Below are 16633 nucleotides of genomic sequence, written 5' to 3' on the forward strand. Positions count from 1 at the left end.
CTAAAATATTTTCAGCTGTATATGTTGACTTTCTTTAACGAATAGGTTTATATACCATTTAAAATTAATAAATACAACTAAATGCAAAAAATACCCAACCATCATCTTAAGGCATTCCAACCAGTTTAGTGCCTCCCTTTTCAGAACTAGGACACTGCATATTAATAAGGAAACTTATTAATAAGTATATTAATATATATTAATAAGAGCTGAGTATGATAGATTTTTTTTCTGTTCTGTTTTCCTTTGGACAGGACTTATATCATCAGTCATATGACTGCGTCTGTGTCATGTTTGCCTCTGTTCCGGATTTCAAGGAATTTTACACAGAATCTGATGTTAATAAGGAAGGCTTGGAATGTCTCAGGCTGCTAAATGAGATCATTGCTGACTTTGATGATGTATGTACTTCCAACAGTCAACATATGGTTTCAGTCATAATAACCTGGGAACAGTAAGCAAACATACATGAAAGGGAGAGTGGAAGAGCTGTCAGAAAAGAACTTTTGTGTGCCTAGTCATGTGGAAATTACTTACAGGGAGTATTAAAGGAAAGAGAGATATATGTGGGATAAATCAGATATTGATCTAACATCTTACTCAATTGCTTTTGATTCGCTATAATGAGAATCCTATGTGCATATCTGATGGAGAAATTTTTGCCCTTTAGCTGCAGTTCATGAGGCACTCATATTGCATGCCATATATTAACTCCCGTTTCTAAATACTAGTGCCTAAAGTCAGGTACGTAAATCGATGTCCCCTAGAATAATACAGCTTTGTGTTACACCTGCTGATCTGTGTTGGGCTCGTTATACAGAGCATTGATCAGCTGATACATGAGCTACTCAAAGGACTGTATAAGTTTTAATATTCCATTCTCTAAAGTTGCAAGCAAGTACAGATTATGACTACAGATGGATTGTGAAAAGGCAGCTGTAAAGGTCCCACTGAGAACAGTATTTGTCTTAAAGTTATTAGGGATGAAGATACTAGGAAAAGCTGTTAAGATCGTGTCATGACTCAGAGAGCACAGTCTGGATTTGTGGATGTGCAGCTTATAAGAGGGTATTTTAGCAACAAACCCATTTGGAGAACTTTGGAATGTTCAAAACAACCTGGGATGTGAACTAAAATCCTTGGACGTTAGTCCCATTGGCATGAACCATCCCACTGGCATGGAAGAGATGCTTACTTTCAGAAAGCTGCTTAAAGCTTAACTGTTGGCTCTCATGGTGACTCAGTTCCAGTATCATACTCTACTGACTTTTAAGTGCTGTATTTCCAATAAGGTGGAATTTATTCTCATTAGTATAAATCTAGTCCCTTTATAATAAAAAGGTATTTTAGCAGATAGAAATTCCCTTTTCTTGGAGTCTGTAAGCATTGTTTTATCCATCTTAAGTCCTTCATCCTGTATATATTTGTGAAGCCATTTGGTGTCTATTAAGAAACTGTTCCAAGAATTGATGCTCTGAATGCTGTTAGAGTAAGAATGCTGTTAGAGTAACCAGGCTGCTGATCTGAATAATGAATAATCGTCCTTATTTTACAGTTACTGTCAAAGCCAAAGTTCAGTGGAGTTGAAAAGATAAAGACCATTGGAAGCACTTACATGGCAGCAACAGGTTTGAGTGCTACACCCAACCAAGAACAGTGTCAGGTATGGGAAAAAGTTCCTGCTTGATAAAAAACACGTTCAAATGAAGGCTAAAATTCTGTTCGTTAAAGTGCAGGTTATGTATAATGTTCTTGGCCTTGTTTTTTCTTATTTATGTAGATTGTGTTGTACTGGCAAAGTGTATACTTTTGTTTAGTAGCCTCTATGAATTATTCTTCACACTGAGGTTTGAAAATGCCACCTCTGTATTTGCTAAGTCTAGAACAAGCCAACTCGAAATACAATACAGCATTTTATTGTTACATGCTGCAGCAGAACTGCATTTATAGAGTGTACAAAAGACTGGAAGAATTGGTATTTTCCATTGTAAGATGGGAAGGTTGAGTAGCCACATTAACCATACAGTTACAGAACCCTCAGGCTCAGCATTGAGAACGTGTTCCTTTGTTTCTGGTTTACTTAATAGGGTAGGTTAGGCACTGCCATCAGTGGAAATAAAGTTCAGAGAAGCAATTCATAACTTTTAAGCAAAAACCTTGCTGTTGCCATGATCTTTAGAGTACTACAGGTTAGCGATAGAGAGACAGCAATTATGAATCAACACATTCTCTACTAAGGATTAGTATATTCTTGCCAAACTCATGTTCCTTCCAGACAGAAGCAATTAACACCTGAACTATAGACCTTAAGGATCCTGAGGACAAAAAAAGAACGATTTTAAGTTAGCTCTGACATTTAATACAGGGAGGTGAAGGGGATGAAGGAGATGCAGAACTGTAGACTGGAGATTAGAAGACATAGAGGATCTCTCAATCACAACTAAAAATAGTGTGTGCACACGAAGAAATTTACCACTTGAGTTATTTCCACAAACTGTGAATCAAGAGATCCAAGTTTTAATGTTCCTTTGGTAATTTAGTACACATTTTCAAAGGAAATCCACCAAAACTCAGCAGCCTTCAGTCCAGATGCCCGAAGATCCACCAATGCTGCAGTGTGGCAGTGACTGACTGTTAGGCATACTGCTGGGAACAGCCCCCAGCTTAAAACAAGCACCCAAGGAAGCCTAAGTTCCTAAGGAGGGAGTCTGAATACATCAACTGAACAGGAAACCATCTGTCTTAGCCAGGGGTGAACTCCAAAGGAAACAGGCTTCATTCATCTAAACAGCTGCTCTGGCAAGCACCACTACTGTCCCACCTATGCTGATGCATCTGCTCTATAAATCATCTCCTGAAGTTGTCATCTGTCCATCTCTTCTGTCACGTTATATCAAGAAGTGAGGAAGATTCAGTCTTTTCTCCCAGAGATCAGTGAGGTCCATCTCTTACAAAATTATTCTCTTGTCAGGATCCTACCCTGGGCCTTTCTCCTCAGCCCGAGGGGACTCAAACCAGTACTTAGAAATCAGGCTGCACTGTCGATGTACAAGGAGACATTAAGTCTATGGCCTTTTTAAGTGGTATAAGCTCTGAGCTAGTAAATTGGGGGACAGAGGATGGGTTGCCTTCTTCCTCTCTTCCTCTTTTAATCATTTTCAGGTCTATTAGATGTTCTTAGAGGTGCTTGCTTACCTACCAGATGAGATCAGTGGAGGAACTCTTAAAACTGTGAATTTCACTGGAATTTAAGCATTAACTAACGTGCTTAGCTGCACAACAGTGAGCGGGAGGAGTCTCTGTGAGGCTGTCCACAAGCATTATTTATTACTAAAGGGCATAAAATAGAAGCAGACACTTAGGACAAATTAATGAACAAATCCATGGTGGTGTTGGTTAGAGTTGATGATCTTAGAGGTCTTTTCTAACCTTAATGATTCTGTGATTCTATGATTGAGTGCCTGTGGGATTAGGTAGCTGCTAATCATTTATTTCACAATCAAAACATCAGATTAGACATGTTTTGGATCTATCATCTCTAGACTGCCCGATTCTGTAAGTAAAATGCATCCTGATCTATTTACCATTGTTTGATCTAACTAATGTTGGACAGGGCACCATCTTCTACATAACTTTTCTTCTGCTGCCTGCTGGCATTAGGACATCCCTAAGGGCTTAAGTGCTTTCAAGTGTTCAGCCTATTTTATTTGTATTCTCACAGCAACTAAGGCTAAGGAAAATGATTTTATTCTGTTTGCTTGGCTGTTTAAATTCAGGAACCTGAACGACAGTATATGCACATAGGAACCATGGTGGAGTTCGCATTTGCCTTGGTGGCGAAACTGGATGTCATAAACAAACATTCATTCAATGACTTCAAGTTACGAGTAGGTATGTATCACAGGATTTTTATGAGCATATCATGGAGGAGGGGGAGAATTCACTGTGAAGTATCAACTGATTAAAGTGTTGGTAGAACTGACTAAAAGGGCCAGGAAAGTAAACAGTACCATCTTCACCATGTTTAAAGGCAGCCTACATGGTATTGCCCCGTTAACCATAGCTGCTGTAGGAGCGTTTCAAGGCAGGACTCAGAAAAGGGCAGTATTCCTAAGTAAAGAATTGTTGAAAAATGTGTTCCACTGACTCTGAATTGTTTTATGGTAACTGTATAATAATTATTCTAGAGGTTGTTAACTACATAATTTTTTTAAGCTTATCAGTGCCAAAGGATGGAAGAAGACTCCAGGCAGGGCTTTACAAAACCATATAAATGGTTTTGGTGGACAAGAACTATAAGGGGCCAGTGAGGCTGGAGTTTGAAGTATTTTAGATGTACTAAACTCAAGCAAGCATACAAATGCCTTCCCAGTGTTAGACAAAGGAGGTATTTATCTTCTTTGTTATTCTGTGGTTATTGACAAATAAGAGCAAAGATGACTAGTTGTTTGTATTTGAAAGGGGTATCCCTTATGTTTCAGCTTCTAATTGCTTCTACTGGTGCATCATGGTATTTAAAAAAAGAAATAGGCAGCTACAGTAAGCCAGGGAGAGCATGATGAAATAAATTAATTCAGAGCTGGTCAAGAACCGTATGTTCCAAAATGTTTATTTCCTGATAGCAGTACACAGCAGTTTTACAATGCAATATGTAACTTGGAAAGTGTGAAATGAAAGCAGTAAATAAATATTGGAAACCCGTAAATCCTGTAAACATGTCAGAAGTATTTGATTTCCAACCGTTATTCTCCTGTCTTGCCTTTTTCTTGCTGTGCCGTTTGCTTTTCCGTTCAGCTTCTCCTCTCATGTTTAGTTCACAGTGCCACCCACTGGCAAAACTTGCTATCTTCTGACTTGAAATATTGATGTGTTCCTGAGAGCACTCCTTTGCCAGTGTATTTTGTGTTCCTTGCTAGGGTTAAAAAATGACAAAGCAAATCTGAAATATGCTTCCTTCTCAAAGCGTTACAGAACTTGAGGGGTTTAAAAGAAACACGTAGAGATACCATATTTCTGTACAGAATAAAAGTTCTCTTCTTGCTGTAGATGACACATGACACATACTTGCAAGCATATCAGCAATGTCAGTACAGATAAGGAGCTGCTGAGTGTCAGGGCTAAATCCACATTGTTTGAAGCAATACTGACTCCTTTAAAGTGGGAATCGTGAAGCAAACTTTCTAGGGGGAAAAAAAGATAACTACTTGTGGTTTTTAAAGTGTTTGCTATAGGTTCCAGATAAGTCAGAATGCTTTGCTTCATGAAATGAGGAATGATTAAATCTACAAAGGGACACAGGCTCCAAACTGGCACTTTTGCAACCTTAATCCAATATAGGCACCATTGAGATCTTCACTTCCCATCTTCACTTAATTTCTTCTCCACTTCCCACCACCACCTGACCATGAATGCATCTGATATCCATAGCAATTAGAGGCACAGAAACATTTGAGCATTGACCTCCAACATAGTCCCCACTGTAAGGATTTAAACCCGAACTGCCATTTGTAAAAACCTTCCTCAGCCAGCATCTAACCCCAGAGTTGTTGCAACTTGCTAGAGGTCTCAGCTTTCGACCTTCATTTTCTGTGAGTGCCGGAATGCTGGTTGTGCCTTAGGAGGTACACATCCTGCCCTGACGTTGTTAGGCAAGGGAGGGGAGCACCTAGTTTATATTCCAGGCATTCCTGCCCTTCTGTTAGCCGGATTTATTAGACAAGCTCAGATATGCTTTTGCAGCAATTCTTGCGCAGGTACTGCTTTTTTTCGGAACAGAATAGAGGCTGACGTTGATTTCCGTACAGCTTCATGGTTAGAACATTTGTCTGTGTTGTAGGTGAACTTCATTTAGTTCCTGCTTTTGGCTGAGGCTGCTTAAGCACGGGGATCCCCATTCCCTGGAGAATGCAATGAGTCTAGGCTGTAGGATTCTTCAGAATGAGATATTCTCCGTCTGTCCTGCTGAACAGTATTTGCTGGACAGTATTTGCCTTTTCATGGAATAATGTTTCTTTGGATATGAGAGAAAGAGACAGATGGTATCACCCTCTGTTAGAGCATTCACTTGGACTGAGAGTACTACTCTTCCAGCCTTGCCCCAACAAACATTCACGTGTGTCACACAAAGGACGAAAGAGACCCGCACCAGCAGGAATGACATAGAGCAGCCCATCCCAGAATGCCTGGGTGGCCAAAACATGTTCCTAAGACATATGGGTAGAAGTGTCCTCAAAGGAGGAGGAATTTGAAGTTGGCTTTCCAGCCCCTGAGGTATTACTCAAACCATCAGCAGTGGTGGTTCAGGAAGGAGGTAAAAAAAAATAGTCACCTCCTGCCCATTGCATTTTGTAGGAAAGTCCCACCGCACTGCCCTAATTTCTGGACCACGGCAGAGCATATGCCACACACATCTCTTCAGTATTCCCTGCTAGCCAGCTTGGGCTACTCGGCATATTGCTTTTGTGGATTCCACTCTCAGGTCCCTAGTGCTTTCTACACATTGGATGTCATGAGGCAGAAAGACACACCCATGACTTGGGTGTTAATGCAGAGTGTTGCAAGGTCTAAGTCCCCTTGTGCATTTAATCCCAAGCACTTAGACTAATATTTATCAGGTGTTTCCAGGTGGGCTTATAGCCTGGGTGCTAGCCCATGCTGCTATGATCCATACAATCCATGCTAGATGAGCCAGCTCTGAGACGCCTCCCCGTGCTACAGTCACACTTTCATTTTGCTACATAGATATATCCCTAGTGATGGTTTCTGTCAAGGAATTAATAGAAGTCAGTTATGATCCATTGACATGGAGATAATTTTAGAAATTCAAACTACTCACTTGTCCAGGTTTTATTTCTCACTAGGTCTAACTTGGCTTTCCTGTTCATCGGTATGTATAATTACAATTACACTATATTTGACACTGGTTAACAGTAGTGCTTTTGATTTTGCCTCCTAGTTTCCTTCACTACTGGCATAGTACAACTCACTCCCTTTACAAACGTAACATATAATACAAATTGACTGCAAGATAAAAAATGCTCAGAGTCTAATGAGGGACTATACTATGTTGTTCTTCACTCTTACAGTGTGCATTTCAGAGCTAGCAATTTGTTACTCTTACTCCATGCTTAATCAAATTATTTGAACACATATGTTTATATTGTAGTTATTTAGGACCATTCTCTGGGCAATCCAGCCTTCAGAACAAGGCTTCAAATCCTTCCAGCTCATTCACATTAGTTTATTCTACATTTAAGAAACAAAGAATACTGTAAAAGTAATTTGATTTGGCCATCAACTGTTGCAGAGAGGAGAAGCCCTTTGCTCTACAAGTAGAAATGAAAATAAGTTATTGTATAGCTGCTGCTCTCCCACAGTGTGTTCCTCATGCTATCTAATAAAGGCAGTAGCAGGTTATTAGGATACTAATGGTTGAATATACCAACTTTACTCAAGATGGGAGGGAGCTGTAAAACTAAAATTAGATGAACTAACTTTTGGCATTTTAAAATTAACATCCTCCTGCTGTAAATGGTTGATAAAACAGTTGTGAACAGACTATTAGTTGCTGTACTCACTATTCAGCATGGGCCAAATACCATGTTCATTGACTTGATATGTTACCAGATGCACTGTGTGTCCTTGTTTGGTGGATCTTCTTTCTTAATGCTAAGTTCTGATATTTTCCAGGTATCAACCATGGACCTGTAATAGCTGGAGTAATTGGAGCTCAAAAACCACAATATGATATCTGGGGCAATACAGTAAATGTGGCCAGCAGGATGGACAGCACTGGTGTCTTAGATAAAATACAAGTAAGCCTTGGTTTTGTGCTAGTATTTATCTTAATCTCTTGAGTTTGGTGCTGAAAAAACAACATACATTTGTACACTAAACAGATCTGTGTTTTGGAGCTAAGGATGCCTACAGAAAAAAATTACCTACTGCTGTATCTGTGCATTTCAAAAGAATTAGACCTTGGGCGGGAAAGTAAAGAATTGAAAGAAATTTATAAGGCAAATGAGAGGAGAATCAAAACTTTGTCTTGACCCTACAGAGCAACACAGTGGAGGAAGTCGTGGGTTGCCTGGAATTGCATCCCTAGATTAAGAGGGGATTTGAGGGAAATCACATTTCTATTCTCTGAATTTCTAAACTCATAAAATACCAGTTACCTTATCTCTGAAGGGCATTCCTGATGTTAATTATTTCTAAATGAAGGAAATTATCATAACTGCTGTACATCAAGTTAAATCCATAAAGCAACCATGAAACTTCCCTTTTAATGAGCCATGCTGATTAGTAATCTTTATAGATTATTATCTGTATAGATTATAGTATAGATGATAGATAGACCGGTATAGAAAAGACGTTCAATTTACTAACTTTCCAGTCAGGGATCACATTTTAAGTATCTGCCTAATATGCTGCCTAGCACTTTGGGATCCCAGCATGTAACTGAGAGCACTCGAAATCTGTATTAAGACTATTCAGAACTAAATAATGGAAAAGTAAAGTTACCAACTGTTAGTCAAAACTGAAAACAGAAGGGATGTCAAAGCACTGACATCGACAAACAGTTGCTTGCTTCACAAAGAAACACAGTCTGACACAACTGATGCTGTTGAACAACCTCTGTCCTGGTGGGCTTTCACCTACAATGCACCTAAAGTTTGGTTCACTGCCAGTTACGTGAGAAACTGGCAACAGGAGCGCTGACAGATGATGCTAATGTCTTCCTATCACTTCATTCACACAGTCTTAGTATTTGCAAAAAGATGAACAAGCTTGAGTCTACTGAAATGAAAAACAGCTCCTGAAGTTGCAAAAAACACTGTCTGAGGAAGAGTATTGTCCCTAGTACCATTTGTGTATCGACAAGGCCTGTGTTTGGAATCCTAGGTACAGAAATGGTTATACCCAATTTGATACTTGATGTAAGCGATTAGAATTGGCATCCAGCAACAGAGTCTTTGAAAGCTCAGGTGCTCAAACCTCACTTCAGACCCTCAAAGGCCTTATAAGCATTATAGCAAAATTCTTACAATTGCTCAGAACATACATTCTCTTCACACTGTGGAAGAAGATTCTGCTTTGCTCTGTTGCCAGCATTGGTTGTATTCCTGTATTGTTGCAGGTTACAGAGGAGACGAACAACGTCCTGCAAACACTGGGGTACATGAGCACTTGCAGAGGAATAATAAATGTAAAAGGAAAAGGGGAATTGAAGACGTACTTTGTACATACTGAAATGACAAGATCCCTTTCACAAGGGAACGTGGCATCTTGAAGAATGCTTGTACGTGTCATCAATACCATATTTTCAGGAAAGTATCACGCACTTTTTAACTACATTTTGACCCTTAACATGCGTGCTATTTTCTGGTATGTGGCACTTATTTTAATACGGCTGCAGAATAGTCCCATGAGCCATCATCTTGCACCTTAATTTTCTGTGTTCAAGGACAGTTGCAATGTACGCTATAGGACTGAAAGATTGTACTGCTACTTGCACTGTTATTCAAAGACAAGAAAAGAAGGAATAGGAATTAAAAGGAGATAACTCATCCTGAAAGGACTAAAAAGAGATGTTAGTGGCAAATGCGGGGGGAAAAGGCAATAAAGCTAGGGGTGCATACTATTTTCTGATGCATGGTGTTTTCTGGAAAATACAGTCGCTCCCCAATAGCATCCACTAATCTGGTATTAAAGTATACAGTATTTGTAAATAAGTTTACTCAGTCCACACATGATTTGGATGTAATCACCAGTTGCATCTCATAGCCAGGGACACGTTGGGTGGCTTGCTGGCATTCTTTCTGAAGAGAGAACTAACAATGCTGGAATAGTTTTGTACAAACGTGTCAAATGTTTTGAAGCTATTGTATTTTGTAAGGTTAATTCATTAAAAGTTTATATGTACTTTGTCTTACTGTTGCTGTCTCTTAGTTTTGCTTCCTTCCATGGCTTCTGTCGCTCTAAACCTGCGCGTCCTCTGCTGCTGCCACTGCTGCTTTTTATTCAGCAGTTAGATGTTGAGGCAGACTATGGCCAGCTACCTCAACAGCTGCTAGACTTGCTATTGCCTTTCAGAAATTGAATCACCTCTATTGCCTTCAGTCTTGGGTGGCATCCTAGGCCCTTTGCAGTCACTTACTCGCTAGGTGATACAGAAGACTTACCGCAAATCCATAAACACGAGCAAAGTGGGGGATACTGGAGACAGTAGTAGTGTTGCTACTTTGCAACTGGCCTGCAATGCTTAAAGTAGGAGAAGCTGTACAGGAGCAGAAATGTTTTGTTTGTTTTGCACTTTGACAACTTCTTTTGCCATTGCATGCCTCTCACGTAACCTTTATAATGCTGGATTTCATGGGATATTTAAAATAATCTAATTTATCAGGTCATGAGTATGAGCAAAAGATACCAAAAATGCTATTTTGTGGATATTCGAGATTAATCTAAATCCTATTGAATTAAAAAGTATCACACTTGCAGAGTTTCATAGATGAGCCAAGTGAATGACTGAAAAAGAGGTAACTATACTATCTATGCTGCTTTGAAGCATAGATAGTAAAGATTATTTTTGCTTTGCTATTATCAGTAATTGAAATTAACATATTCTTGTAGTCATAACAGCCTAACAAGACCAAAATTACTAAAATCCTCCTATTTAAAAAATAGCATGTAATTACAAAATTTTTTTCTGACTAATATGAATACAGAAGTCAACTTATGCACTATTAGCTTTGCCATTTTACTGAAATGTAAAAAGTATTCAGATTTCTCATTCATGAAACATATATTTACGTTTGTGTTGCATTGGTGTCCTTTCAGAAGGAGTTCTCAAAATTGTGGGTCACAAATAAATGGCATCAGGCCACAGTCTTACTGAATGTGGCACCGTTTACTCACAGCAGCCACCTGCGCGCTAGCAAAATGGCAGTAGATTTCAAATGTTCACATTTGCAGCACAATAGACAGTCTGAATTTTGATCCCTTTAAGTTAGCCTAAAAGCAAAATGCAAGTTATTTCACTTACATCCAACATAACACACTTGACATCTCACCCAGAGCTGGAGACTTTTGATCAGTTACTCTTAAGATATGTGGTCAGTCTAATAAAATCTCATTAAAAATGTTTTGTTGCCTTTATGATTTCCTACTTTTAATTAATAAGTTAAGATAAATATTTTCCAGTGGAATTAAAGACTTTTTCAAATAGCTCACATGGCAGTAGAAACAATGTCCCAGTCATTGCCTAAAACAAGCTGTCACTTAGCAAAGCTTAAGACTTCTCCTAAACTCCTCCTCTCCACTTACTAGAAATTTGTCCTAGGAACAATTAAAAAAACTTACAAAATCTCTTAGACCTTGTATGTACTCTGGGCTGTAAAAATCATTCTGGTATTATCACAGGTCAAAACAATAATTTCTTACTGTGGATGAAAACCCTTTATGTAAAGGTGATTATATTGTACTGTTGTATCTATGTGCAGCTTTCAGGTATAACCTGTGCATTCAGGATTTTGCTTTTTATTTGTATTCTTGCATACTTCATGCATCAATAGCAAACCTTGTACCTAACACAACAGCTTTGTGTCTATGATTTCTATAGAAGTTAAACAACATTATATTTCTGTAAGCCACAAAATGTTAAAAGATTTGAATCGCCATGAGCTGACTGGTCCAATGAAATATAAAGATACGTGTGTGCCCTCCAAGAGCATGTTGAAAATGCCCTTGTTCAGAGAACTCATGTTTCTCTGGTCGTCTTCTCTCATTTTGTAGTTGCATTCAGATTCTTGCAGCCAAATCCTGCTAAAGAACAAGAAAGCAGGCAAAAGATGATTATACATGCAGTATGATGCCAAGACGAAGCAAGCTGCATACCATCCTCTCTCTAGCCTTCAGCTGCTGAGTATTATTATTATCTTTCTAGTGCCAAGAAGCTATTTGTATCCAATAAATACTTTTTGTCTTCCAATGCATTTTACATCTACTGTTTAGATTGTTTTATTTTTCCCCTGTCTAGATTGACCCAGAGTTCTTGTATCCTCTTTCTTCCTCTCCTGCAGCAATTTCATCTGCCTCAATAACTGGATATAACACTGCTCATGTATCAGTGTGTAACTTGAAAAGCTTTATGATAATCATACAAATGAGTATCCTAGATGCCATGTATTCTACATTGCAGTAAGGCTCCTCAAGTTCTAAGACTTCCATGTTGGTGCCGTAGTTCATAGGTTGCTAGCAAACCACAGAGAACGTGACTTCCAGAAGTACAATGCAAATGTACTTCACACCATGAGGCAGCAGCCAAAAGATCAATGTAAGAGTGATTTGCTGTGGACTGGGAAAATGAAATCCAAACGGGAACACCTGGGGAGCCTGCTGGATTTCTTTTTCAAAGTCAATGTTTTGCTCCAATTTATGGAAGGCTACCAAGGGACAGGAAGAAAGAGTAGACTTGCAGATGTTTTTGTTAACTACAAAAGTAGTTGGGATTACCTGTTAATAAATGCTATTTAGCAGCTGTTTCTAAAGAGAGACATTAGCATCATATTTATGCTATGTGAAAAGCATTTTTCATTCTCTTTATATTCCTGTATGATTTATCTATTTTGTAAAATATCTACAGACCTTCTCTTTTTCCACTGAGGCACAGGTAGGAGTTCAACCTGCTTGTTTGTAAAGCGACAGCTGTGTGCATCTGAAGGTAGAGCTGTTGAAAGTCTGTCCTGTTTTGTTTTCAGAACCTCATATCAGGACAAATAATTAGCCATGTTGTCAGGATGCTTTATATAGCAGCAGATCTACTGTTAAAGGCAATTATTACCTTGTCCTTTGATATGTAGCTTTCCTTTGGCTTGTACATCTGCATGAAGATATTTTAATGTTTCATTTTTAGATAGCAGATTCTCCTTTACCTGACCTAGATACTACCCTTCAACACTTTTTACAGGAGGACCCCAAAGAATTTTAAGACAAGGGTTCTCTAGTTTTATTCTTCCTTTCTTATCTAAAATAGTGGAGTGACTCTGGGGAGGAAACAAATGTAGAATGAGATATATGTGCCTTAAATAAAACATGTAATTAAGAGAGTATTTTTGTTCCTTGAAGTACTTCAAATTTGTCTGGATTTGTCAGAAGTGGTGTATAACTTAACTGTGGCTGGTTCACCCTGAAGTTGCTGTATATTAACTTTAAACATCTTCAAATTTTGGGGCAGGAATTATTCAGGTCAATGTAGTTTTTAGTATGTCAAAATGCAAGATAACAACATTTTAATCCTGTTTGCAACAATGAAGATATGAGCTCCTTTATGTTGTAGGATGCCACTGTTCAAAACAAAGATCCTGCCAAAAATTGTTTGAAATTGTTTGATGGAGTATTTTTCAAATGTATTTGTACCCATTGAGATGCTCTTCATGAAAATCTCCATTTTGACAGGAAAAAATGCATGTGAAGTATTTTGAAAGATTGACTTTCCTGGGCTAGAAATTTTCATGTTTGCATTCTAAAACAGTGTTACAAATAACAAGTTTTATGAAAGTAATATCCACCTCATGTATACAATTGTGTATTACTCTGCTTACCAAGAGGGTAACAGAATACTCATCTGACTCAGTGAATTGGAATAGCCATTCAGCAAGATATCAATCAGCATACAAATAATAAATGAAATTGTATCAGTCAATTGGTTATAATTTTATAATTTTTTAAATTATTAAAATAAAAATAATTATAATTATTTGAAAAGCCTAATTGTCCAGTCAAGCAGTTGAAATTGTAGTCACAAGCCAGCCAGGAAATCTTTGCAATCTGCAGATCAAAGCTCGGTCAAAGTAGTTGTGTAGAGAATTATTTGAAACAACAGATATATTCAAGGAAAATTTTAAAATGTCTTGACTAGCTCATGAACAAAAAAAAACCCCTCAAAATCGCAAAAGGTGTGCTGACTTCTGCAGGCGATGTACAATTGTCTCCGTCTCCTCCAGAAAACCTCTGAAGAGCCTTCCTGTTTGAGACAGGCAGCCTGTCACTAATTCAGGGTCTGGAAGAAACAAGCACTTGTGTGAAAGGAGTGGCTTGGGCCAAAGTTACGGTAGTGGAAAGGGAAAAGAGTTTTTGAGCCATTTCTGGTTTAGTCTCTTTTTCAAGGGCCATTGGATGGAACATTTCTGGCAAAGACTGCCTCTCCTTCGTGGCTCGGCTGAAGGTCAGGAGCACACGGCAATCTGAAACATGTTGAGGTCAAACAGCAAGGACGAGAGATGAATTGCTAAGCCTTAATTTGACAGCAGGCTACCCATCTCAGCTCTAAGTGACATGAATTTGAATCAGGTACGTCAGCTCGTAGTAAGAAAAGAGCTGCTGTGGTTTTTCTGCGTATCAGTGACCTGTGCAGTTATATGCCATCTCTCCTCTTGTGTCCATCCCGTCTCCATCTCCCTGTCGTTGTCGTCTCCGTCCTTCCCCCCCACCATCCTGTTACCATTTGCTTCATAAATTCCTTTCAGGAATTTTCTTGCAAAGGTATTCCGTAAGCCAGTTTCACATTTCAGAACAGTCACCCTGCCCCTGAGACACCTTTAGGACTATAAAAGTACATCTCAATATATTCAAAATTCAGGAAGCTTAACAGTGGAACCTGAGGGGGATTTTGCTGCTCCCTAAAAAGAGCGGCAATTAAACTTCTCCTTAAGACACCGAACTCAAAGCAACTTTTAACACTTTGCTCTGTGCGCTCAGCTGTATTTTTGCATAGTTTTGGCCATATAGATTAAAATTGCTTCATTGCCCTCTCGCAATCCTTTACATGTTCATATTTAAATTACTAAGGAAAGAGGCTGACCTCCAGTGCTACTCTGTAACAGGAACATACAACTAACGGTAGCATAGTAGTAGTGTATAATCTAAGTCACTGGTTGTAACTGGAACAAAAACCCCTGGGCATTCTTATCCTGCTTCTGGGGAGTCTGCAAAAGGTGACCAGAAAGAAAAAGCCTATGTAAGATTCAAATAATTCTAAAGGGATTTATACCTTCATTGGGAAGGAAAAATTAACTGAAAAAGTTTCATTTTAAATTATTTCAAATGGGCAAAGACGTAGGACAAATCTGTAACAAGCATCCAGCAGTATCTTTGACAATCTGCATTGCATCCAGACAAGTGCGATTCCGCTAATACCATCAAAATGAGCTACATGTGAATGGTAGAAGGAAAACTGGAGAGAAACATTTCAGATCTGGCTTCAGAGCTCTTGCCCAGCTGAGTTGAGATTTCTGGCGAACGGTTTCTTGCAGCTCTATTTATAGCTGCAGCTTCAGCTGAGCTGCTTTTTATAAATGGACTTGCTATCTCTTGGTGCTCGGACTAAACTACAAAAAAAGCACTTGCACAGTGGCAAACGTGTCTGTGCGTAGGAAGCTGATGTAAGGCAGCTGTTGGATTTTCAATTCCACTGCTCGCTTATGCTGCGCCAATTTGGCCCATGCGGCATAAAGAAGAGGACCCTAATTGGTAAAGGGATGTTATTAGATAAGCAGATGGCAATTGTCACGAATGATTAAAAAAAATAGCCACCCAACTTTGTGGAGTATAAATACCTCCACACTGCACTTGAAAAGAAGCAAGAGGCTATATTACTCAGTGTGTTAGTGATGGGAGAGCAGCAGCTATACAGTAGCGATGGGACTTTCACAGCAGTAGATCTGAATTATTGCCTGGATCCATGATGCCCAAAAGAATTGGTTGTGAAGATCTCTGGTACCCTGAATGTTGGTTTGTGGTTTGTTTTTTTTTAAATAAATCTTGGATGTTCAGTAAAAATAAGATGCCTGGAAGAGTGCTGTTGTGAAAGTGCTTGCCAAAAGGTACTAGTAGCAGTAATAGCAGTAATGCTGTACCTGCAGCACATCTGTTCTGCAACTGTGGTTGCAGAAAAGAAAGATAAAACAAACCAAGCTAGTCACAGATCCCCAAGTGGCACAGTAAGCACCTGTGCTTTAATATGTATTATATGCTTTAATATGTATTAAAGCAGGGTAACCGTGAGGCGAGTATCAAAACCAGGAGCCAGGTGCTACCAGAGTAGAGCAGTTTAAAAGTCAACCTGTTGTTAGAGATTTGCACCCAGGAGACGCTCACTTGCAGTGCTCCCAATGCAAGTGTTTGCGTCTGAGAGAGATTTCCAACCGTATTGCCTGAAATGGCTGAACATCTTGTTAAAACCTGTGCCCGAGTGGGCGAGGAGGCGCTGGCCAAAGAGACTCCCAAGTTCCTCAAGACTCAAGATCCTTATTCTGGTGGAAACTGCACGTTTTCAGTGTGTTTTTATTCAGTATCTCCACTTAAAAGGGGATTTCTGGATTAGTGCAAGTAGCCATGGGAAAAAGTCAGTCCCTTTTGGCCAGGCTTTGCTCTAACCTTCTTCCCCAGCTCCCACGGACATAAGGGATATCAGGGACCCAGTCGTGAGGGGAGGGTGGTGCTGGAGCCCCGGGCTGGGCTGAGATGGCCCTGAGGCCGCTGCTCAAAACTGGGCCCAAAGCCTCACACCTGGGTGTCTTCGAATCCACACTTCCAGGTTTACCACCGCTCCGTGGAAACGCCCCGAGCTCCCCCGGTT

The 16633-nt window shown here is 39.3% G+C and overlaps 1 protein-coding gene across 1 annotated transcript in view; it reads left to right on the forward strand.

Annotated features, from left to right (window-relative positions):
• The window catches only part of ADCY2 (adenylate cyclase 2), a gene marked incomplete at its 3' end in the record, with an annotated part of 224900 nt that extends 215611 nt beyond the window's left edge, over positions 1 to 9289 (forward strand). The window contains exons 21-25 of the mRNA XM_081996352.1: positions 255 to 401; positions 1556 to 1663; positions 3777 to 3891; positions 7690 to 7814; positions 9137 to 9289. Coding sequence (XP_081852478.1) covers positions 255 to 401; positions 1556 to 1663; positions 3777 to 3891; positions 7690 to 7814; positions 9137 to 9289 — 648 coding nt within the window. The remainder of the gene's footprint in view (positions 1 to 254; positions 402 to 1555; positions 1664 to 3776; positions 3892 to 7689; positions 7815 to 9136) is intronic.
• Between the last annotated feature and the right edge of the window lie 7344 nt (positions 9290 to 16633).

The sequence above is a fragment of the Phaethon aethereus genome, assembly GCF_964289735.1.
Source record: "Phaethon aethereus genome assembly, chromosome: 2".
Lineage (NCBI taxonomy): Eukaryota > Metazoa > Chordata > Aves > Phaethontiformes > Phaethontidae > Phaethon > Phaethon aethereus.